Source organism: Haliaeetus albicilla, chromosome 2, assembly GCF_947461875.1.
Source record: "Haliaeetus albicilla chromosome 2, bHalAlb1.1, whole genome shotgun sequence".
Classification (NCBI taxonomy): Eukaryota; Metazoa; Chordata; class Aves; order Accipitriformes; family Accipitridae; genus Haliaeetus; species Haliaeetus albicilla.
The window spans coordinates 54,962,549-54,986,399 of NC_091484.1; the positions used below are offsets into that span (position 1 = coordinate 54,962,549).

The window sequence follows — 23,851 nt, forward strand, 5'->3', positions numbered from 1 at the left end:
CTCAGATGTGACCAGGGTCTTCAGAAACCAAGCCTGTACCTGTCCTCTCTTCTTGGCAGTAGCAGTATTTTGGAATCTGTAAAAAGTAAAGCTGTAGCCACCGTGAGTAGGAGGAGCGCAGTGTGAATAAGGGAGGGGTTCCTGAACACAGTTAAAAGCATGAAGTCATCTTTATTTCAGTACTTTGACAAAATACCCATAAAATTCAAAACTTCTACCATTACAAAAATAGGTCTCTACAAGTGATATTCTGTCTGCACTGCCCGTAGCAAATATTACGAGTCATGTAACTTCAGTAGCCTTGCCAGAAAAAGTGCAAGTAAACTTTGCTGAATGTAGCTCAATTTCATTAATACACAAGTTTCATCTTCACACCCTTTTGATAAATACAGACTTCATAAGTTAATCATTTAAATTAGCATTCCACAAATATACATGTAATTTAATGGTGGGGTGGGTTTCTTTGTTTTTGGTTTTTTTTGTTTTTTTTTCATGAACACAAAGTGTCTATATACATAAATCCCAGTCTGTGTGGGTGTGCCAGGATGGAACTGTAGACAGTTGTCTAGCTGTGTTCGTATTGGTCCCACAATATACACATTATACAAAAGCACAGAAAGAGCACAGATTTACAGAAGGCAATCCATTAACATCACTGCCAGTGATGGAGATGTTGAAAGGGTATTATTATCTTCTCATACCTGCGTGCAACTGAGTGTATGAAGTCGAACCTGTAAGAGGGAGAAAGATCTTCATCAAGATTACTTGGAATAAGTAGATGAGGATTCACCAATAACATGTTATTTAGATGAATAAGTGCAAAAGATTTTACATGGGAAATTTTTAAAGAAAACTTCCTCAAATGATGCATTTTATGCTGAAGTAAGACTTTGACACAGTAACTGCAAAAATCAAGTTCGATAAATTACATCCCGTTGATTTGACAATTTTCTTGACATATTCATATTCCTTTTACAGCACAAAATTACCATCATCTATGGGACAAAAAGGCTGTAACTTCTGTAATCAAAGTGGGAGGAGAAGAAATTCCCCTTGTACTCCCACTCCTCAGTCTTTTGGGTACGTTTTCCTCCATCTAGCTTAAATCTTAATAAGATGCCAACTGAATCCTTGCTGCATATTCATTAGAGATCACAGAAAGTTAAAGTGTTGCCAATAAACTCAAAATCTATAATTAAAGCACACTCGTATGTCTCCCTTCAAAGAATTTAACAATTTTATTTTTAATAAGCTTTTTGCTACAGCTCAGAATAGCCTCTTGTCTAAGGCTGAAAATGCCTAAAATCAAAGACGTTTGTTACGTATCTCAGAGAGCCAGCACATGCTTTCTAACTTGGAACTGTGCCTTATGCTACCCAGGAGCCACGGGGAGGACTGCCTGAGCCCTTACCTGACTGCACGCTGCCAAGCCGCCTTTGTAGTGCCTCCAGCCGATTGATGTAATCTGTTAAAGCTCTTTCAGGATCATAGTTCTGCAGCTGAGAACAGGTGAAAGAGACTGGGTTTAAATCAGCATGCATTCCGTGGAACCTAGGGGCAGAAGAACACAGATGTTTTTAAAAAGTAAAATTTTAAATAAAACAGAACTATCAGCAGACACAGCAAAATACTGTAAGTAGGAATACCTTACTGACTGCACGTCCCTTACTTTACCCATGTGGTAGCCAGCACATCGTACCCATTTAACCTCCCTGCCATTTATGGCCCAAGCCATCATACTGCCTTCCCCAGAGAAACCACTTTTCCCAGCTGCCTTTTCTTTCTACTGATTTGTTTTCACCCGATTAGTTGCTGCATTTCTTTGGGACAAAGACCGACCAGCAAATTCCTACTGAGGCTGTAGCAGAAGCCGTGGCATATTCAAGTTTGCTTTTCTATTAAGAAGCTTGCGTGAACAAGGACACAGCCATCTTTACAGGATTCTGTCTCTTCGTTACTTTCTATAAGTTAAAGTCCAGTCTCTCTTTGTTACGTTCTGTAAGTTAAAGTCCAAAGTGGCTAAAATAGATTAAACATTTTCTCCATGTAAACTGTTACGGTTGCCACAAACTAAGATTACAAATGTTGAGGTGGTTTATATAAAAATGAAGAACCAAAATGGCTAGAATCTGATATTCAATAAAGATCCGACAACTTCGTATAAACTCATCAAAGCCTGATGGCGCTCATAAAAATGCTGCTTTTGACAAAAAATACCTGGTTTCAGTGGCATCCGATTCCCTGATGCCTCTCGTATCACAGCTCAGTTCAGCCAGCCAGAAGGGTTTAATCAAGAGCAAGCAGCGGAGCTACCAAGCAGCTTCCACCCACTCTCTGGCCACGAGGCCGCAGTAATTCCTCCCAGCCCGCAGTAACCAGATGACTCTCCCCAGCCCCAGCGAGCGGCCCTGCTTCTCCCTTCCTTCGGCTGAGGGCACCTGAGGCAGCTCCTCCCTGCACCACACCCCGCTGCCAACCAGAAAGGTGGGCAGGCAGCGGTGGTTTGCTTGGTCACAAAGCCCAGGCTCTACAGATGTAGGTAAACGTTGCTCCCCCCAGTCATCTACCACCAGTTCCAAGAACATGACGTGAATCAGGCAGCAGAAGTCTGCAAGCTTTGGCCTTGCTCGAGCGATGAGTAAACGCACACTGAAGCCCAAAAAAGCTAAAAATCTTACAGCATCAAAGATTACAAACCTTAGCAGTAGGCACTGATGCATTCATTTAGTTAAACAGTGTTCTGACAGAGAATGATAATCTAAAATAAGACATACTTATGCTGAAAGTTTACAGGCGGTCTAGGAGACTCTATGTCTGACCTGGATCTATAGGAATGCCTTTGTTCTCCATAGAGATCCATGCCACCAGAGAATGAATCAGGCCGTAATTCATTACCTAGAAATATAAAAAGCAATGTCCTGAAAACTAAAAAAAAAAAAAAAAAAAAAAAAAAAAGGGTAACACCTTTTGCACTTTCCTGGGAATCTCAAATGTGAGTTTTCTGTTTGCATATCACAAAAGTGGTGTTCAACAAGTGTAAACCACTTTCAGACTGCTGCAGAGAAAACCAGAGGTGAAATCCTGGCCTCACTGATGTTCATGAGAAAACTTTCACAGACTGAGTAGGACAGAGTTTTAGTGCAGACCTAGATAGCCAGGAATTAATAAAGAAGCTTCTGATTCTCCTTAGGCTCCCACCAAAAAGCAAACAGAAAACCGGATTTCCCAAACTTTAAGCTATAACAAAAGAATGACAGGCTTTTGTTCTGAGGAAAAGGCCAGGGAGGGCTGGTCAATAAATAGGCTCTGTCACCACTGTGGGGTCCTGTAGTTACCACAGTTCCTCTGTCCATCCCTGTCCTCAGCATCCTCTCTCGGAGCTGGGGGTGCAAGTCTCTTAAGAGAAACCCAATGATGCAGATAAAATTGTTTTTACAAACACACTCCATATGGAAAGTTGCGATATTTTTTTAAATCCCATCCACAATGGAGCAAAACAAGACTGAAGAGAAAGCAAATAGATTAGTGTCTGTGCTGAGCATGAAAACTATCAGAAACCTGAGAAATACGTTAATCCAAGCAATTACAGCAAAAAGGAAGGGGGAAGGGGGAACAGCACCCCCCCCCCCCATTCATTCCACATGAGGAAAATAACAAATAAAAAGCCACTTCCATTAAGCAGTGGTGTGACTTGTGAATACCATTTTTTCAGTCATTACTGGACTACGATTTACCTGTGTTCTGGCTAAAGACATCCCTATTGATACTTAGTATACCAGAACCTGTAACTCTGTGCCATCGACGAACCAGGAACTTCATTCTGTATTTCAAATAAAACAGAACAAAAAAAACTTCAGGATAAATGAAATAGTCTGCTAAAAATAATCTTGCTTGTTGTATTCTAGAAGGCATAAGAATTTCTTGAACACCAAGTAAAATTAATGGATGGGCATCTAAAAACTGAAGATCAAGTAGAAAACATCTTTATACACATCCCTAAGAAAAACGTCTTTTGTCCAAATCTTTCAGCTTCACTTCTGCAATTCCAGTGATTCCAGAGGTGCTGCATAAGTCCAAATGGACAGCAAATGGCTCAAGCACCTAAGCAACAGGGCATCAGCATTTTAAAATCATGCTAAATACACTTTTTGCCCTATCACATCCCCAAAATTGTGACTACAGAGAGCTACGAGTAAAAGCCTCACTTACAACAGGTACATGAATAGTTCCTTGAATTTATACTACACACAAGGCTCAGACCAATAGCAAGCAGAAGCGCTTGGGGGTTCAAACCTTTGAGAAGAAGGTTTGCTAGCAACATGGCAGTACTATGCAGTAGTAACTTTCACTACTTCTTCTTCTTCTATTCCTATTCATCCTCAGTCTGAGACCTAAAGTCTTGTTAATTCAAAGGACTACCTAGACAGATAAAATTAGTTCATAAATCTGTATTATACTTATGCGTAAGAATTTAACCTTTAAAGGAAATCAAGTTGCAGAAAATACCTTTGTAGGTAAGTGCATACCCTACGATTGCTAATAATTTTTTTCCTAATATTATGACTTTATCAAATACACTCCATCTTTGATTATCAAATATTGCTTATTCCTGTTACAGATTTTTTGTATGCTCTGCTCACCCTGTCACCCTACACAGTATCTACTATATTCATGACTACCAAAAATGTGTAATTTCAACAGGATAGAACATGACAAGTTCTAGATTCCACTAGAGAGCTAGAAAAGTATATATTAAACTGCACAGTCATATCTGTTAGAAATCGAACTTCATCCAAGCTTACCTTGAAATTGCGATGGACACTCTGACTGCAGAGCGAAATCTTGTAAAACCCTTAGAATGATGTGTGATGATTTCGAGGTCTGTGTAGGAAGGCTGTCCACCCATTCGTGCAATGAGGGCCAGCGTGGCTTCCTCACACTCCTGGAATCCGCCTAGTAACAGCAGCAAATATTTTTTCTGATATATGAGAGCTTTCCGAAAGCTCTCTGCTCGTAGATATTTGCCGTAAATTCTCTACAACAAGGAGAAAAAAAAAAGGCCCCATAAGCTCCAAGAATGATTACAGTTCTAAGACTTTTGACATCATTACCCCTACAGCATTTCTGTGATTATTCATTTCTCGCTATCATGGAGAAGACTGCACTACTGCTCACACTTGTTGAATGTAGCTTCATAATATGAGGATCACCAGAGCAGCAAAAAAAAATAGAGCACACACAGAAGGACAACATAGGTGCTTACATATCATTCTTGGGGAGAAAAACTAAGGGTCAGTTATCTGAGGATGAAAATTTTAAAACTGAATTAATACCTGTTTACTTAGAATAAGCAGAGTGAACACAATGAAAAATAGGCCCAAATCAAAATGAAAAAAGCGGCTGTAGTTAGTATACAGGCAACAAATTCTTCCTACCCTTAAAACAGCATTTTCAGAATCTGATCCCAGTTCTCTGAGGAAAGCTTCACTCCTGAGCTCTGCTCTCAGCTTGGAGAGCTCCGCATCAGCTTGTTTCAAAGACTTCTGCAGTGACAGCTTTTCTCTGTTCCAAATTTCCTTCTCAGAGGCAACCAGAGTATCAATATTAACTCCAACATCCGATGAGAGTCTAGAAGACTGAAGACAAAAGAAATTGAATTTGAACCACAGAGGCTGGAAAAGCTTGAGCTGTGACATTCTAGTCATTGGTTTGGTGGAGAGCTCATAAAATTAATGAGAGAAGACCTACCCCCTGATTGGATTTTAGGCCACCTTTGCATCCTAACACCTCAGCAGCAGTGAGTTTAGGAGCCTGATAAACGTCCTAAAGAAATATAGCTTCTCCAAAAAAATCCCCCTCATTGGATCATACTAGCTTCATGATCTTGAAGCTATCTGTATCTATTTGCTACTCATCACAGTGACAAGATACCAATCAAAAAGAGAAGGACATGGAATTTAAAAAAATAAAGCAGTTAACAAAAAGAAGCTGGGTAAAATCACAAAGTTTACTGTAAACAGAGTGAGACGAGATCTACTGACCACAGGACAAGAATAACTCACACCCATTTCTCCACTCTGCAGAGGGAAGCCAAGAAAGCCAGACAGCTTGAAGACTCCCACTCAGGGGACTAGGACAAAGAATGATGTTTTTATGCCTATATATACATCATTATATCAGCACCATTAAAGACATACATAGTCTCCAGAAGGTTGTCTGTGCTGGTATCTTCTCAGTTCTTCTTCCAGTTTCATAACAGCATTCCTCAAATTATTCTTTTCTTCACTCAGTCTGCTGACAAAGCCTGTCAGCTCAGCATTTTGCCTCAGCAGCCTCTCAGTCAGTGAGCTAGATGGAGTCCCTGGTGGTAGCACTAACTTCAGCTAGAAGGAAGAAAGAAAACCAAACCAACTTCTATTAGATCCAACTTGAAAATAACTGGCTTACATTGAAAAACTTTTGTAGATAATGACAATAACTTCATAATAACACATATAAAGAAAACATAAGTGTACATGTAAACTATAGATCAATGTGACTTTCTCTTCTATGCTTACCTTGTAAATCACAGCAGAATATTTCCATGCAAGCTCAACTGTACCAGACAACAAGTTGCAAAGCTTTACTACTATGTTTAGATTTATCTAACTTAGAAGAAAAGAAAAGCCTCAAAGCTTTTTTCAAGTCATGTTGAAAACACTTGCTTAAAATGCAGGTAAGGACCTAGCCAAGCTCAGTTAAAATCAAATATTGCTGAATGCTTTGTATCTCATTTCATTTTTTGCACAGGTGCACACTACTTGACTGCCTTTTCTTTGGTAAATACAGGGCAGTTTAAGTAAATATGTTGCATCAACACAATATGGTAAATATTGAATGTTGATTTTAATATTGGGAAGTACTGAGGAAAGTTTCCCCTCAGTTACAGAAATACTACTGAACAGAAAATATCTTTTCTTAAAGAAAAAGCCATGCGATTCAAAAATTTATAATTAAACTGGAAAAGTTTTTATTTGAAAGTTGAAAATTCACTTTTAAGGTGACTAAAATTGAAAAAATAAAAGGAAAGGGGTTTTTACACTTCAGCTCCAAATCAGCACACTCACTGGAGCAGATTTTCCTCTAGAAAGTACAGACCTGGATAAGACAGACTTAACAACTCCTTGCTGGTTTCCGCTCACAGCTCATCATCCAAACTCTCCCACCAAAGTTACAATATTGCACTCTCACCTCTTCCAGATAGGACAATCCAGGCAGTTTTTGCAGCTCTGAAATAACTTCTTCAATAGCATTTTGTATTGCAATGAAGTCTTGATCATCTGCTGTTTCAAACTGTAATCTGAAACAAAAGTGACAGTTTCAGCAGCACGTATAGTCTGACACCACGAGCCAGCCTGACAGGACTTTCCATCGATCCATGCACACTGGGACTTCAGCATAATTACTGGAGACATGGCAACATTTTCAACACTGCTCAGCGAGCCTAAATGAAATCGGCTCGATTTTATAAAGAATTTGCATAGAGCAGTTTCCACTGATTTTGAGAAAAGGGTGTTCTGCGTGAAGCACATTTAAAACGTGGTTCTGCTTCCCACAAATTTGTTGGATCTGTGTGAGCAATTCCACTTTGCCCAAATGTTTCAGAATGAATCTTTAATATTAAATCACCATCACAGCAAAATAAAAACAGATTCAAACCTCCCATAGACCTGGTATCATACTATTTTTTTTTTTTTTTCTTAAGGAGATAGTAACCTGAGAAAATAAGAATCAAGATCAGCTTCACCTGACCATAAAACATTAATTTTTGCTTGGGGAAACAAGAGGGATGATCCACAGCAATAATCCCTATATTCATCTCCTAATACAGTGAATTATTTCATTACTAAATTGTTTTAAAATGATCCACCTACACCATACCCAAATAAACCTTATCACTTTTCAGAGAAAAAAAAGACAATTTTGCTGTAACTTATAAAGGACTATATTAAACACATAAGATTTAGAGCTGCACTTGATACTCTGTGATCCTGTCTTACATCAATACACCTCAAGTAATGGCACATACTACAAAACCAGAACAACCCCAAAATCAATTAGGTCTGCAGTCTGTGAATTGATTAAAACCCAATATATTAGCTTCCTGGTTCCTGTTAAAAAAACCCAAGTAGCTGAAGAGTGGTCTAACCTGCTAGCAGCTTTCCGAGCCAACTGCTTCAGCTTTGGAGATGTGTTTTGCAGCTTTTGTCTGACATTTTCCAGAATTTCAGTGGCAGCAGAGAGATCTCCTCCTCCTGTCAGTGTGGGGTAGGTCGATTCATTTGTCTCAGCTCCTTCCATTTTTTGCTGGAGAACCCAATTTCTTGTTCTGTCATTGGGTGCATCCCAGGTAGTCTGTACATAAATATGTAATTTTTTATATATATCTATAGAATGCATGTGGTCCTGTGCTTTAAAATGGAAACACTTGATTCTGAAACACCCCCAGAAACTGAAGAACAAACAATTCTGACACAGAAAGGAGTTTAGTGTGACTACACTACTATTGTAGTGTACTACTAAACTATTATTTGTGAATGGTCTAGCGGAATGCCTCTTGACTAAGATCTAGTAATCATACAGCTACAGTGTGAATCCATTCAACAAACTCAGCCTCCAGTAAGCCACCCAGCATTTGTTTCTTCTGCCAGCAGCTCCTTTACCAGTTGTGCATGGAATTTGGGCAACTGTGCCCATGTGTTTCGGTGACCAATCCATAGTCAGAGGAACAGGACTGGAAAAGCCCACCACGGTCATGGAGGTCAGTCCACAGTCACAGGCAACCATACCACTGATGCTGCCACAAGTGAAGCAAGGCAATGAACACGTACGTACACGTACTCCTCACCCTCGCTAACACTCCCTCAACACCACTGGCCATGGAAGAAATGCCAGTCCTCCCAAGGAAACCTGAGTCTACAGCTGCGTCTTTGAATATTTGGCCACGGTGGGGTACCAATGGAAAAAGGGAGGGTGTTGCAAATATCACAGGAAGCAGCAGGAGATTCATTATTTGAAACTCCAGGCAGATCGACTCAATTTTATAAAGAACTTGCATAGAACAGTTCCCACTAATTTTGAGAAAAGGGTGTTCTACATGAAGCACATTTAAAAATGTGGTTCTGCTTCCCACAAATTTGTTGAATCTGTGTGAGCAATTCCACTTTGCTTTGTGATCTGGAAAACAGATCACACTGTCTGCTGCCGAGGAGGGGAAAAAGCCCCAACAGCCACTGCCAACCTGATCCAAGGGAAGACTCTTCATTGCCCGCTGTGCTGGCAGTTACCTCTGAGCAGAAGAGCAAGGTGCACAAACTGAGCGCGGCAGGAAGGCCGATGCTATCACAGTTACCGATATACTCAACATCCTGCCTCTAGCTGTGGGTAGTTTCCAACGCTTTGGAAGATCGAAACCAGTAGCCAAATTAGGTGAAGAGAAAAATTTCCTTCCTGGCTCCACAGACAGACAGCTTCCAGAAAGCATGGAATGATGGCAGAAAGGGCAAAAAAATAGTCAGCAAAGAGGCAAGTCTCCTGTCAAACCTCTCTAGGACTATCCACAAATCACTCGCCCTGCAACACTTATCTCTTACAGGGAAGTTTCTGAAGGGTTTTAAAAGTAATTTAAAAATAATTTTAAAACTTCCCAAACCTTTTATGAGAGAGAAAAAATTACAGGCAACAGTGGTTCCAACTTTCATTCATCTAAAAATTAGGCTAAATTCTTAAATTAATTTTTAACCTTAATTTCTTCCTTCTATTTTGTTTGCTAACATATACATATTCATGCATATGGTTGTTTGATTATTTAATTATTGAAGTTATTGGGAGATCACTTTCAAATGTTTCAAAGACCACTTGTGGTTTATGAACTAAAGATTAAGAGCACTGACCTGGAGCATTCCTGAGTAGGAACAGCTCATTTCTGTGACTGGGTGCAGGGAATATTCTTCTCCTATACTGAGACACAAAGTGTGTGTATACACTCAGATGCATTTCTCCTGCTCACGCTTCTCCTTACACACCTCTACAGCTTCATTCTCAGAGGATGCATGTGAATAGTTTTAGGTGGCAAAACTGGAGTGCTTTCCCTTTCTCTGGTGCCCATATTTTGTAATCTGCAGGCTGTTTTATAAACTGAGTAAAGGCACAGTGACACACAATGCTGATTGAACAAAAGAATTAAAAGCTAAATTGCACAATTCAGTATTACACATTTCTCTCAGTCCTACTGTACCTCATTTGGATTGTGGCTTGGTGTCCTTTCGGCTTCCTTTCTTCCTTCATTCTCCTGCTCTTTTTTCTGTAGTTCTTGGATTATTTCCTGTAACTTCTTTGTTTCATTCCCTAATTTATGAACTTCTTGCTTCTTTTCCCCAAGTTGCCACTGAAGGTCTTCCACTTTGGACTCCAGTTCATGGAGCTTCTTCTGTGCTATTATGTTAGCATCTTGTTCTGCTTGTAATGCTTTCCTCTGGCTCTGCCTTTCTTTTTCCATTTGCTGTCTCACTTGCACAGATTCCAGTTTATACTTCTCCATCTCACTTACTAACTCCACTATACGGTCATGTTTTTCATCCATTTGTTTCTGTAGCTCTTTAAGTAATTCCTCAGATGGATTAGGTGTTCCAGCTTGCCCCTTATCTTCAGCACTTTGAAGCTGAGCACATAGCTCTTTTTCCCTTTCTAGGGCACTGCTTATTTCAAGAGCTCGAACCTTCTCTGATTCAAGAAGCACCTGCAACTCAGAATTACGGCCTCGTTCACGTGACAGCTGGGCAGCACTGAGTGCTTCTTGGGATTCAATTTTCTGTTGCAGATCATTTGACAGCTGTTTCTCTTGCTCCAGAAGTTTAGTTAACTGTAAGTTCTTTTGTTTTTGATCTTCAAGTGAAAATTTTAAATCCTTCCATAAGAAAACAGAAGAAAAGAATTGATTAAAGCCATTTGTGTATACTTTCCATTATCTTTGGCAAATTGCAGATACGCTACCTCTACACATGCTGCTTGTAACAGGTTTTGCTATTCATGATTAATGTGACAATACTCTGAATTCTGCAGTTACATCTGATATTAAAATGTATTACAGATGTCTTTATTCTAAAATCAGATCATCTCATAAAAGAATATCTGTAACATATACTTTTTAATGAGATACGAACAGCCGTAGTTCTGAAGTTGAAGATAACTAGCTGCTTTTACTTTCTAAAACTGTGAAAGTGATTTTGCAAGTTAAGATTTCAAGATGTAAATAAACCTATGCTGCTAAAGTGATCGCCTTTTTGTCTTAATACTTGTACCAGGATACCTGCTCTCTCCCTCACTATATCAGATACTGCAGAGGTACCAAGGAAGCTACTAATGCATTTTTTCCTAAACTAAACTTCCTACTTTGGTTTTCATGAGGTGAAACTTTTGACTTTTAAAGTGGAGACAAACAATGTATCTCCTTCAATAATATCCTTAAATACTATCTTTTATAAGTTAGGTTGTAGTGGGTGCCAGGTGTATCCATGTTAGCAGTGTCCTGTCCCCTTGAATATCTGAGGGCTATTATACAAAGCAGAATCTCTTCATCTTGGCCCTGAAAAGCATAGTTGTTAAATTCCTAATGATTTAAATGGAATTTGCATCAGGCCTTTTTCTTTCTTTGCCACTTCTGCTTCTATACATCTTTCTTCAGCTCTAGATGATATAATACGGCTGTTGAAGACAGAAAATGGAGCACATGTTGGACAAAAATGTAAGCCGAGATGAAATGTTAACCAAAAGAATATTTGTGTGCTCCTTGATGTTCCAGGCCATTTGGGATTATGGAATACCTCAAGCTCTTCTCTTCCTCTTTCCTCAGTGCGTTCCATTTTAGCTTTTTCCTTTTCCAAAGCCCACTGTAGCTCTCTTGATTTTTTCTGTTCACTGGCCATTGTATCCTTGAGAATATCTAGCTCAGCTGCTTTTTCTTTAACTTCAGTCCTAAAAGAGAAATGGGCAACCTTTAGATTAGACAACGGCTCTAATCATATCACAGTAACATCAGTTACTTGGTATTTATTCCATCTTGTGCACTGAAAACACTGCTCATGTAGCAGAGTAACAGTGAAAAGCCTATTTAGAAAAACAAGCCTAACTAAAAAATAGAGAGAGAGTTGCATAGCTCAAAAAATGACAGAAAGTGTGTCCATCCTGCTAACTTTTTAGTTGCCATTTTTTATTAATTGGTGGCTCAGAGGCAGCTAGTGTTCAACTTAATCCAGTCACTGGCCAAAATCTGAAAGAATGCAGGGGAAATGCATCTTGCTGCCATGTGTCTCAAAGGAAAAAAACCAAAAGAAATGCATCGCGGGGGGTGGGGTGGGAAGAATCTATGCCCTGAATTTTCTTTTGTTTTGTTGCAAATCAATTTCACATGAATTTGCAACAGAATCTTGCTCCTGATAGTCTGTAAAGGCTGTAAGGTAAACTATAAAGTAATACCAATTTAAACTCTGTCTTAATTTGTTATCTCTGAGCTGAACATTACGATACCATACATTGGCACATCCATTTGGTAAAGGCATAAATAATAATGGCTTTCCTGAGTGCCAAATATTTGGTCTGTTATCTCTGCTGTTAACCATGCCAAAGCAACACTTAGAAGTTACAGAATTTCATATGGAAGTACTTGCAAAGTCATCTTAACTCTGCAAGTTTTTTCTCCATATTCAGTGGTAGAAGCAGAAAAACCTTTAATAAATATGGTATACTTATTAGCTTGTATACAGTAATCTTGTGTCAAAATTTTAAAAGAAATTTGATATTAATAAATCATTAAATCACACTATGAATCAGATCTTTTTAACCTATAGAATTACTTTTTTTGTCATATGGAACAGAAGTCTATTTTTTGTCAGATATGTTTTACAGAAAAAGTGAGAAGCGTTTACATTACATGAGATAAACTTTCTTAATAAAAACAGTATTATGATTTGAGACAACACAGAAAAGATCATCTTCACTGTCAACACAGAAAGTTTGGCACTGAAAGCCGCACCTGATGGCTTCTAGGTCCTTGAAGTGCTTGTGCTGTGCTTTAAGGGTTGCTTCAAGCTCTAGTTTGGCTTGTGCAAGTTCATTCTTCAGCTCAGCACCCATCATTCTCTCTGAATTCAGCTGTTCCTGAAGCTCAGCTGCTCTGTCCTTCACACTCCGGAGCTCCACTTGCATCTCCAGTATCTGCGACTGCTTCTGCTGCATATTATACTCCAGCATTTCTAATGAGAGTACCATTAATATGAAAATTACTCAGTAAACAAACAACACTGCCTATTTGGGTAAAGTTTCCCGTAGCACAGAGAATGACTGCAAGGCTATCGCTAAGAGTGATATTTTAAAATAATATATTCTTTCAATAGCGGAGTGAAAGCAAAACAATGCCTTTTATACTGGAATACCTTTCATATTTTGCAAGAAATCACATCAACCCTTAAACTTGTTTAAAAGGCTGTGTGTGCAACCATATCAATATGTATCATTTGGATTATGACTAACAACTGAAGTTAGGTACATATGTATACTTGTGACCACATTTTTGTGACAGCGAGCATTTACTTCAATTTTGAAGTACACATGTTCTCTGAACTTTTTGTTGTTCATTCCAATTGCTTCTTAGTTTACTCATTATGACTGATTATCCAACTTAGATAATTTCAAAGCTGTTGAACCTAAACACTGAAGGGCATACATGGAAAATAACCTTAAAATACAAGCCCAATTTTTACAGCAATTGAAATAACTTTGTATCACTTTCAATTTGATACAAGTCATAAGAACACAGACTATATCTTAATTTTTGCAAAACTAGTCCAATAAGATTGAAAAAAGATGAAAAGTATGCATGGTCAGAACACGAGTATCAAAATCAGAGAGCAAAGGAAGTCAGTATTTGTTCACCTACAACATTATGAGCACTGCCATGAAAGCATTTGGAAATAGACATATATTACGACAGAAGTCACCTTGGCTTTTTGAATCAATCTCTTGTTCTCTCTTTGGATTATTTTTCTTACTGTTCATCTGAGCATGTAATACTTGAACCTCCATCAGCAAACTTCTTCTGTCTGCGTTCTGAAGACAGTCCATTGCTGCTCTCTGGTTAGTAGCCTATTAGCATTAGAAACATTTAAAAGTAAAACTCCAGATTTTATTAGAATATCTATGGTTGGATATTACATTTACTTATATATTCATTGTGCGTATATATTCAAAACATTTTCAATTAAGTCATAACTGAGTCAATATTATAATATTGGGAAGAACTGCGTGTTACTTTTTCTATTTCTCTCCTAGGCACCAAAGTTATAGCATCAAAAGAGCTGTCAGTTTTACAGCAAATTGTAATTTTCCTCAGTAATACTTCCATGTTCAGAGGAGCTAACTGACCTCTCTCTGTCCCATAGCAGCCTTTAATACCTTCTCTTCTTTCAACTTGCTCCACATATACAAGCTACCTTTTCTCTTAGACAGTGTAACATAATTCTAATTAACTTAACGAAATCAAGCTCAGGACAACTGTTTTAATTCAAATTGATCTCTGAAGGCTGTATTTTTTCTATAGCTTGTGCACCCAAAAAATCTCTTTCCCACACCACATCAGTTTTTCTTTTTAAAGACACCTCTTCTTCCTAGAAGTCTTACCTTGTTTTCACCCTTAGACTGTCAAAACTACTACTAATACATGTATTTTTAAATGGATTTATACATTCAAAATCAAAATTTAATGTAGACAAACACACTTTGACTAAAGTATGTTTTATATTACCTGCTCTTGCAGTCTGTGCTCTAACTGATTCATCAATATCACTGCATCTCTTGTGCCCAGTTCTGCAAGTTCAGTTTGAAACGCAGCAAGAAGAATATTTTGTTCTCTCACAAAAAGCTGTTGAATAGCGTGCAGAAGTTCTCCTCGCCAGTCTGAGACACCTTCAGGAGATTCGGTACTTGCATAAATCTACAGTGGTATAAAAACAATTTAAACAGCAGAATTCAAAGATTACATCAAGAATGGGCATTATAATTTTATGTAAAGTGTGTGTTTTCCGTGGAATATTGAGCTTTTCTTACTCAATAGCTATGTAACAGTCATTCACACAAATAGGTGTTATTTATTGTACACGTTATGATTTTTTCTGCATGCACAAATGCTAAACTTTTATCTGTGTTTTAGATGGAAGCAATTTAGCTTTTTATAACTGAAAACTTAGCCCTGTGTATGGTTCACATATGTATCACATTATCCTTTTAATTCTATGACGTTACATGTATGTTCCTAGAGTCTCACAGAGCTATGTGGTAGTGTGCAGATATTGTGTATGAAGAAGATTTAATTTTATAATGATATAAAGTTAATCCCCCCACTTTGCAAGCTGAAGGAAATGCAGAAGTAATAGAAACTACCTACATACATCCAAAAGTGTAACTGGGGTAATTAGTCCTAATAAGTTTTAACAGATTACCGATTAATATTGTGTTATATTTTAACAATTTTCCCCCTCTTTTCTCTCACTACAGTATCTTTTTGATAGCATCCAGGTTCCACTACAGCAATAAAGCACAACATTAAAAAAAATCTACTTTAACTGCTACTGGAAATATGCTTTCAAAATAGATTTATTTTTGAAAGGTGGAGCTATACAGTCAAAAGCTATCAATGCACAGAAGAACAAATGCAAGCTGTAATTTAAGTCATATTTTATTACCAGAAAGCGTGACATGCAGTTTTGCTGCATATTTTTGAAATCTTTTGCCTTGTAGAGCATTTAAACCTGAATTGTGAATGTGCCTTATAAGGTTATCATAATTTTTTTTAATTTAGGTTAGAATCTTATGATATTATTTATACCTCAGCTTCTCTGTGAAGTTGCATTTTTGCAATTAGGTCTTTCAAAGATGAAATGGTGCTTAGAAAAGCTTTCCTTTCCTCAAGCCAAGATTCTGGTTCTTGCTTAAGAGGTGGCATCTCTCTTTCACCATATGGAAATTCAGTGAGAGACAGCACCTGTATGCCTTCATGATGGACTGCTCTCAGCAAACCCTACAATAAATATAAAAAGAAATCAGTAATGGCAGTCCTAATAATAATGACAATAACAACCTTATTTCATACATATCTGAATACTTGTACTTCTAAATTGATCAGCACAAGGAAACTATTTATGCTTCCTCATATCAAAGACAGAAGTGTCACCCAGTTCTTTGTATCTGCCAAACAGCAGAACTTATTAAATAGGTGTATTTGTCCTCAGTTTCAAATAAAAATTCCCAAAGTTCATCTGTCAAATCAATATTCAAATTTTAAAATGTTGCTGATGGAAACTAACACTTTAAAAACAAAGTCCTGGGAAGCTTCCAGGTGAGCTTTGCAATTCACTTTTTGAAATCACTGTTAAGCTTTGCTGCAAAAGACTTGCTTTTTTTTAAAAATGTAATTAAAAGCATGATACCCTTACTGTTTTTAAGAAACACATTTGCTTACTTTCATAATATAGATATTATTCTACACCTATAATAACAGAATCTATAAAATTGTGTAATATATGATCATGACATTATCATTAATACACAATAACTACAATGAATTATAATTAACAGGAGTTAGATCTCTCATAAACATAATTGAGAACAAGCCTACAGTTACAAAACTCGTATTTAGCTTAATTTAACATGCAAAAATGCACATAATTTATCAGAAGTATTTTTAAATGTATTAAAATAGCCGAAACTTTAAAACTTATCTAAATGGCTCTATTTTCACTAATCAAGCAGCAGCAGCTAATCTAAGGTTTTGGTAGTATCACTGTTGTTCCATAATAAAAATGATCAGTTCTACTTTACCTTAATTTTTTTTGGAAGTAAATCTGTTGAAGTTCCACCTTCATCTATTCCTTCAGATATTGTGTCAGATCCCTGGGTCTGAGCAAGATACATTCCTTGACTCCAGTCTGAACTGGAGTCTAAAATAAAAGGAGAGAAAAACATGAAAGCTGGATTACTGTGAAACTTTGAAGAACAGGCATCAAAAATGTATTTTTGTCTGTTGTTGTAACAGGTGGCTGCATGTCACCAGAGTTGATTCTAAGCCTGGAGACTACCTGTTTTATAGTTTTTCTTTTTCAGTTTCAAAGCAGTAACAGCAAAACAAAACTAAAAAAAAACCCCCAAACTTAAAAATCCTAGTTTAGTTCTAAAAGAGAAACAACTACTTGCACAAACTCTTCTGCCAGATGGCCCTCCCTTAATATGCTTAGCCTTTGCCTGTGAAAAGGATCATCATCATAATTTTTATTACTCTTGGAGAAGTCAGTACCTGTCATCATCTCCCACTGCTAGGGAGCTGTAGCTTTAAATTCTATCAAGAGATTATGAAGCTCCACTGAAGAGATAATGTAATATGTAAGAACACCATAGGAACTCCGGTGAGAAGAAAAAAATTGGCATCTGATGCCTGGACTCAACCCACCTCCCCTCTAGTCACTTTCCTTTTGTAGCAAATTAATAGACATGGCATGCTCAGCACCTCTGCTAGCATGACAGGCTTCTGCTTTGATCTGAGGAGCGGTTGTTTTTATTTCTTAGAACACAAACTCCTTAACAGTAAACTTAATATTAAAAAAGCAGATTTAATTTATAATGCTGTTTGAAATCTATAAAAACAAGTTTCTTACCACTAGAACCTCCATCTCTAGCTTGATACTGTGGAGAACGTGCTAATCCAGGAAATGAGATTCCCTATATTTAGAAAAGAGAACAATTAAATCTTTAATCACCCCACACCCACTCATGACAAGGGAACTAATTCTAAGGAGCAGAAAACCATATGAGCTTCTTTGTTCAGTTTCCCCTGCAATCAAAGTAGTCAAAATGGAGACGAGAAAGATGGCATTCAATAAGGTGACCTACACGTGTCCTCACTTCACAGAGCAGGACAGGTCCAAGGCAGTAGCACAAGGAAACATCTGATAGTCGAGCACAACCCAAATTCTTTTGACTCCCCTTGTCTCATTAAATTGCTGAGGAAGGGGTTCATGATCTCTCCCCAGGCCATGGAAACATTAGAACACTTAAAAGCTTTATGCTGAACATGTGGTGGTTCACACTTAACAGACTTTAAATGGGAATTTCTGTAGCAGAAGCGAAAGCACAAACCAAAGTAGCTCCATGAATATGCAATAGGATACATACCTCTTTAGTTTGTAGAGTTTCTATGACTTCCTTTAAAGTATTACATTCTTCAGTCAATACTTGCACTGCAACAAACTTCTCTCTCTTTAATGCTTCAGATTCAGAGATATGCCTTGTCTCCATGTCCATGATTTCAGCAGCATGGAGTTCTTGCATTTGGTCGATTTTTTCAGTAAATTCTCTTATGATCTCTGCAATCTCTTCTGAAGAGCATCCATTTTGCAAATCAATTTGGATTTCTGCATTTTTAACAAGGACTGGTGAAGTCTGGATACAGCTGTTGATTTCCACAGTCTTGTCTGTTTGTGATGATGAGCTTTTTCTAATAAGAGCAGACTTACTGGCTGACAAATCACACAATATTTCCGCATCCTTTTTGCTTTCAGTTTTTACCATTTCCTTGTCCTTTCTCACATAACTTGCAAGCCTCTCTTCTGCTTGAATTAGGTTCTCTTTGACTTTGCGCAGGTCTTCCTGAAGATGTGTAAGACTTGCTTCTTTTACCTGTAAATATGGAGAATCTGAATTGCAGTCCTCCCAAACACTTGAAAAAAATATCTAAAGCCCAAACAGCCCTCTTAAACCATTAGAGCTCAGTTCAGTCCTATTTTAAAGCAGTTATTACACATGGTAACAAATACTATCTCCTAAGAAACACAGCTCTAGATCCACTGTTGCAATACAGTGGACTGTAAAACTATGTACTTTGGCAACAAGTGAGGATTTGGTCTACAGCATCAGCTCTGTTCCACTGACAGTAGGTGCCAAGTGACCATTTTTCTTAGTGGCATTCTCAGTACTTGAGTAAAAAAACCCAAAAAACTATAGCATTCACATTTGGACAGTAAGTCCTGTATATTCATTTGCTTTAAATACAATATGGAACAATCTGGTTCTTACTGCCAGTTCTTGCTGAAGTTTTTCTGCCTTTTCTCTGTAACTGCTCAGGTCTTCCTTAGCAGCAGCTGCCTCTTCTTTAAGTTGCTCTAGTTCAAGTTCATTAATAAGCACATTTTCTTTTTGACTTTCCATGAGTTGTGCTCGTACCTACACGGCAACACAAGATAAGGAAAATGGTGAAGAATCTTATGAAGAGTCATGTATTAACAGCACTGATCACTTTCATGCCAACTTCCAAAGCCACAAATGAAAAGATCATAGGGGAAAACAAATGTATGTTATTTGGATTAACATAGCCTCAAAAAATTAAGACTGAAAGATCACTTTCCTAGATTAACTCCCACAAACTGGATAAGCGTGGGAGGAAAGACAAGTGTGGTAGGAAAGACTGTGTTCTTACAGTTTACTGAACTGCAAGCAGAAATTGGCTACACCACATAGAAAGCACAGGGAGGAAGGTCAACAGAGAGTAGGAAATGAAGTCTGATAATATTATTAAATTTATAAGACATTTATGACATTCATTCAATCTGCATTTGGATGAAAGGTCTTAGAACCTTTTCTGGTCCAGCACTGGGTTCCATGATGTCTCTGAACTTAAGGGCTTCAGCAATCAAGCTCATGTTTGGGCTATCAAGCATAGTCAACTTTGACTGAAAGTTTTAAATTCAGAGGCAACGTAACCAGTGGTGGATGGAAACTCAGGACAGTGGTAAAAACTACTGATGGGAAATATCTTTGGAATCAAGACAGGAAAGCAAGAAAAAGAAAACGAAACTCAAAGCATACATAAACAAACAACCTTGTCCCCCCAAAAACTGTACAGACAAATTGCTATCAATCCCTTATCATTCTGAACCCTATCTTAGATAATTTTTACCATTTTAATTTTTATCTCTCTACCTCCATGCCATGTAAAAGTGTAATTTACTCCATTTTATGTCAATTCAAAGTAACAGTAAGAAAATATATGTCCAAAATTCAAAATCATCCTACATTCATGAAAAGGCAAAGCATTTTTAATGCAAAATGGAAACTGATAGTGGGGTTCACCTAAAATAACACCCTTCTCTTCTTTGTAACTCCAGGAATAATAGAGAAATGAAGGTCTACCCCACACACCAGAATATTCCTATCACTAGTCTCTTAACAAGTGTTTAATTCATTATAGGTTACATAAAATAACAGATTTCGGTGAAAACAAGCCAAAAGAAAATGGCATCTAACCTGATATGTCTGCATTTCTTCTTGCTTAATGTATTTCTGAATCTCTCCTTTGTGTTTTTCTTGAACCTCTTCCAGTAATTGCTGAAGTTCTAAGAGTCTCTCTTCTTTCACTTTAGCTTCCTTTTGTGCAACTTCTACATTTTCTTTTTCTAGCTCCAAGTTACGATTGACTGTTGCCAGTTGGTCTTCCATCTCACTAAGCCTCTGTGTTAAGAGTGATAATTTTGATTCCATCTCATTCTCAGTTCTATCACTCAAACCCTCTGTTTGGGCATTCTTGCTTCCTTCCTCCACACATTTTGAAGCGTCCTGAATTTCCTGCATGAATTTCCTTTGCTCCTGAACTGCATTTAGCTGAACCTGACTCACAAGAGCAGCAGCAACTTTTTCCATTAGTGTCTTTTCCAGTTCTAATATCCTCGTTTTAAGTGTTTCTCTTTCAGCTTTGCCTTGCTCTTTCAGGTCTTTCATTTCATTGTAGGACTGGCACAGTTCTGAATCTTTTTCCTTAATGCATGCCTGAAGTTGCTGCAGTTGTACCTCCATCTTGCTAATGGTGACTCTTGTATTCTCATCTGAAGACCTAAGCTGGGATTGATCTAGCAACTCTATCTTCTCACATAAGCCTTCTTCAACTTTTTCAGTTTTCCCATTGCTCCTATCTTCTGTTTTTTCCCTATCACCTTTCATCAGTGCACACTTATATTTCTCTGTTATTTTTTCATGCTCTTTTTTTAACATACTTATTTCTTGCTTTAGCTGGCTCATTTTTAACTTAGTTTCCTCAAGCTCATTCTTCGTTCGAGATGCCTCTACATGTATGTTTTCTACTTGCTTCTCCAAAGCTTCCTTTTCTGCCAAAACTGTTTCAAATGTGTGTTTCAGACTGTCAGCATCTTCTTGAAAAGCAGCAATATCTGCAGGTACTTTTTGTTCAATATTTGCTAGTTCCTGCTGAAGCTTATCAATTACATCATTCAGCTGCTCTACTTCCTCATCATTTTTTTTCTTCACACGTTCTTGATCACTTTTCAGACATTCTACCTGGGCTTCAAGCTCCCGTATATGCTCATTTTGCTCTTCAATAACCTGGGGAAAAAAAAAAATACAACAAAAGAACTTCCTAACGGGTAACTAATAAATCCTCAGATAATTTTTCTCCTGGACTTCATAGCAACAGTTTAATCAAACATTGTAAAAGAAAGTACGTCCTCAGTGAATTTCTTAATGGGATGCCTATTGTAACACTTTATGAGATTCAGGAGATCTTCACATAGGACTGACAAAGCAGCCTGTGACCTTAATGAACTGCAAAATAGATGTGAAAGCACTAGATGAAGTGAAAGCATGTATAATATTCACAGAGATAGGAAACATTGAAGTTCAAGTGTTCACAATACTTTTTTCCCCAATAGTTTAGTCTAAAGCTCTGTCTTGTTCTTTTTATTGAAAATTAAAATGGAAACAAGTGGAGTGGTCATGTCAACTGTTCAATCTTCTTATGAAATCAAGGTTTAATATACTATTTTTACTCAAAGAATTCCAAGGAACCAAGATTTATGAAGCTTATAACTTACAGATAAATTTTCCTGCATTACATTACATAAAGAACTTCCTTTAAAAAACAAATCCTCAAGCTTACCATATACAGGTCAGATATATTCAGTTAGATTAGACAGATACTGTGCCCTTCACAGAAAAGAACCACTCATTCATATGGTCAAACAGATTTATGTAGGACAAAGCCAATTAAGATGGATATGTATTTTAAATACAAATAGACCTTTAATTAATTGTGTTGAAAAATACTGTTAACGCTTTTTAGTCTGAGAGCACAGAAAACACCTATCAGTTGACTCTGACATTTCCCATCACAAACCTAAATATGTGTTTGTCTGTTTATGTGTGTGTGCATACACATATACAGATGTGCACAAAAACAGGTAGGGCAAATAGAACCTGTAGACCCAGAGCAAAATTATTTCTTTGTGCTATACTTTAAATGAAAGTAAAGAGAGACAAGGTTATAGAACCTTGTCATTTATTTTAAAATGTATATGACTATCCAAACAAAATTCAAAGAGCAATTAGTTCTAAAGACACTTCAAATTACAGGCTATGTAAGGAGCTCGAAATTCCAAGAAATTCATAAAATCAGGTAAATGAGCAAATATGAGCATGATGACTTTATGATGCAGAAAAGAGAAGCCATCTTGTATCAGCTTCTAACAAGAAATAAATGAGTAGACACAAAAAAATGGAATGACTGGCATTGAAAAACACTAAATTTAATAAATAAAAAAGTCTTAGCAAAAGGAATAATGAGACAAGTTATCAGATTCTAATAGATTAAGTTTTATAAAATTCTTTAAAAAAACCTGCTTGTTAAACTGCACTGGGAGCAAATTCTCATTTGAGTGTAGAAAAATGACAAAAAAATCCTTTACAAAGTCAAAATTAAGACAGACCAGATTATAAGTAGTGAGTCTAAGAAACAAAGTGGATATATTTTCTTAAGGGAATGTCTGGAGATCTGAAATGAACAGTGCTTCTACACTGGAAATGAAAAAGGCAAAAGGAAATCTGTCAAAAATATTCAGAAAGAGATACTAGAAAATTAAAATCAGTTATGGAACATAAAATGTGTAAGAAGTCTAAAAGTTTTGAAATATGAAAAAGAAAAAAAAATGCAGAAGAGACGAAAGATGACTAAATTCATTACTCCGATAGCCATGCTTTTTCCTTTCTCTCTCAATACTTCATGAGGTTTAGTTAGTTAAATAGAATAGTAAGAAGACTTTGTAGTAAGTAAAATATATACAGAAATAAATGTAAATGTGACCACATAAATTAGAGAGGCTGATTTGTCAACCAAGAACTTATTTTTAAAAATCCACAGAGACTAGAGAAAGCTCAAAAACACTAAATAAAACATGAACATGTCATTGGTTATCAGAAGAAAAGAACAGTGATCCTGGCAACTGCTATCAAGTCAGCATAGCAGTTTCTGTTCTTTGTAACATAATAGAATAAAGGACCACAGAAGGCAAACAGAGCAACTAAATGAAAAGCACTTGGGATGAAGATGTCTAAGGGACTAGGAAAGTGTTTAACCTAAGAACAATCTATTAATATTTAATACTGATCTCATAATCAAGCAGAGTAATTATTTAATGTCCTGGAAAAAATAACTGAGTAAGAGGATGAAATGAAGAAAATGAAACTTCACGTAACAGGAAAAGAACCAATCATTAAAATGTATTATACCTGAATCCTGGGTATTTTTCTCAAGGCAAGAAACGTAACCATATTACTGTGGTCATTGTATAAAGCAGAACCATTCTGGATTCCTAAAGTATGATACTGCTTAAATCCAGTTTATAGCTTTGTCATTATTCTCTGAGGTTCACTGTAACTAAATTTTGCACATAAAAACTCAGTGAAATTATCCAGCTTGGTCAGAGCTCTA

The 23,851-nt window shown here is 37.2% G+C and overlaps 1 protein-coding gene across 8 annotated transcripts in view; it reads right to left on the reverse strand.

Moving 5' to 3' along the window:
• Positions 1 to 151: 151 nt before the first annotated feature.
• The window catches only part of AKAP9 (A-kinase anchoring protein 9), a 123,932-nt gene continuing 100,232 nt past the window's right edge, over positions 152 to 23,851 (reverse strand). For all 8 annotated transcript variants that reach the window (XM_069775294.1, XM_069775284.1, XM_069775260.1 and 5 more), the window contains 20 exons: positions 20,383 to 21,471; positions 19,156 to 19,302; positions 18,256 to 18,759; positions 17,739 to 17,802; positions 16,909 to 17,027; positions 15,917 to 16,108; positions 14,837 to 15,025; positions 14,034 to 14,178; positions 13,070 to 13,289; positions 11,862 to 12,012; positions 10,277 to 10,945; positions 8,189 to 8,394; positions 7,231 to 7,339; positions 6,198 to 6,383; positions 5,436 to 5,636; positions 4,803 to 5,035; positions 3,735 to 3,820; positions 2,820 to 2,895; positions 1,412 to 1,551; positions 152 to 731 (listed from right to left, as the gene is read on the reverse strand). In XM_069775294.1, the coding sequence (XP_069631395.1) occupies positions 688 to 731; positions 1,412 to 1,551; positions 2,820 to 2,895; positions 3,735 to 3,820; positions 4,803 to 5,035; positions 5,436 to 5,636; positions 6,198 to 6,383; positions 7,231 to 7,339; positions 8,189 to 8,394; positions 10,277 to 10,945; positions 11,862 to 12,012; positions 13,070 to 13,289; positions 14,034 to 14,178; positions 14,837 to 15,025; positions 15,917 to 16,108; positions 16,909 to 17,027; positions 17,739 to 17,802; positions 18,256 to 18,759; positions 19,156 to 19,302; positions 20,383 to 21,471 (4,770 nt within the window). In that variant the 3' untranslated portion in view covers positions 152 to 687. The remainder of the gene's footprint in view (positions 732 to 1,411; positions 1,552 to 2,819; positions 2,896 to 3,734; positions 3,821 to 4,802; positions 5,036 to 5,435; positions 5,637 to 6,197; positions 6,384 to 7,230; positions 7,340 to 8,188; positions 8,395 to 10,276; positions 10,946 to 11,861; positions 12,013 to 13,069; positions 13,290 to 14,033; positions 14,179 to 14,836; positions 15,026 to 15,916; positions 16,109 to 16,908; positions 17,028 to 17,738; positions 17,803 to 18,255; positions 18,760 to 19,155; positions 19,303 to 20,382; positions 21,472 to 23,851) is intronic.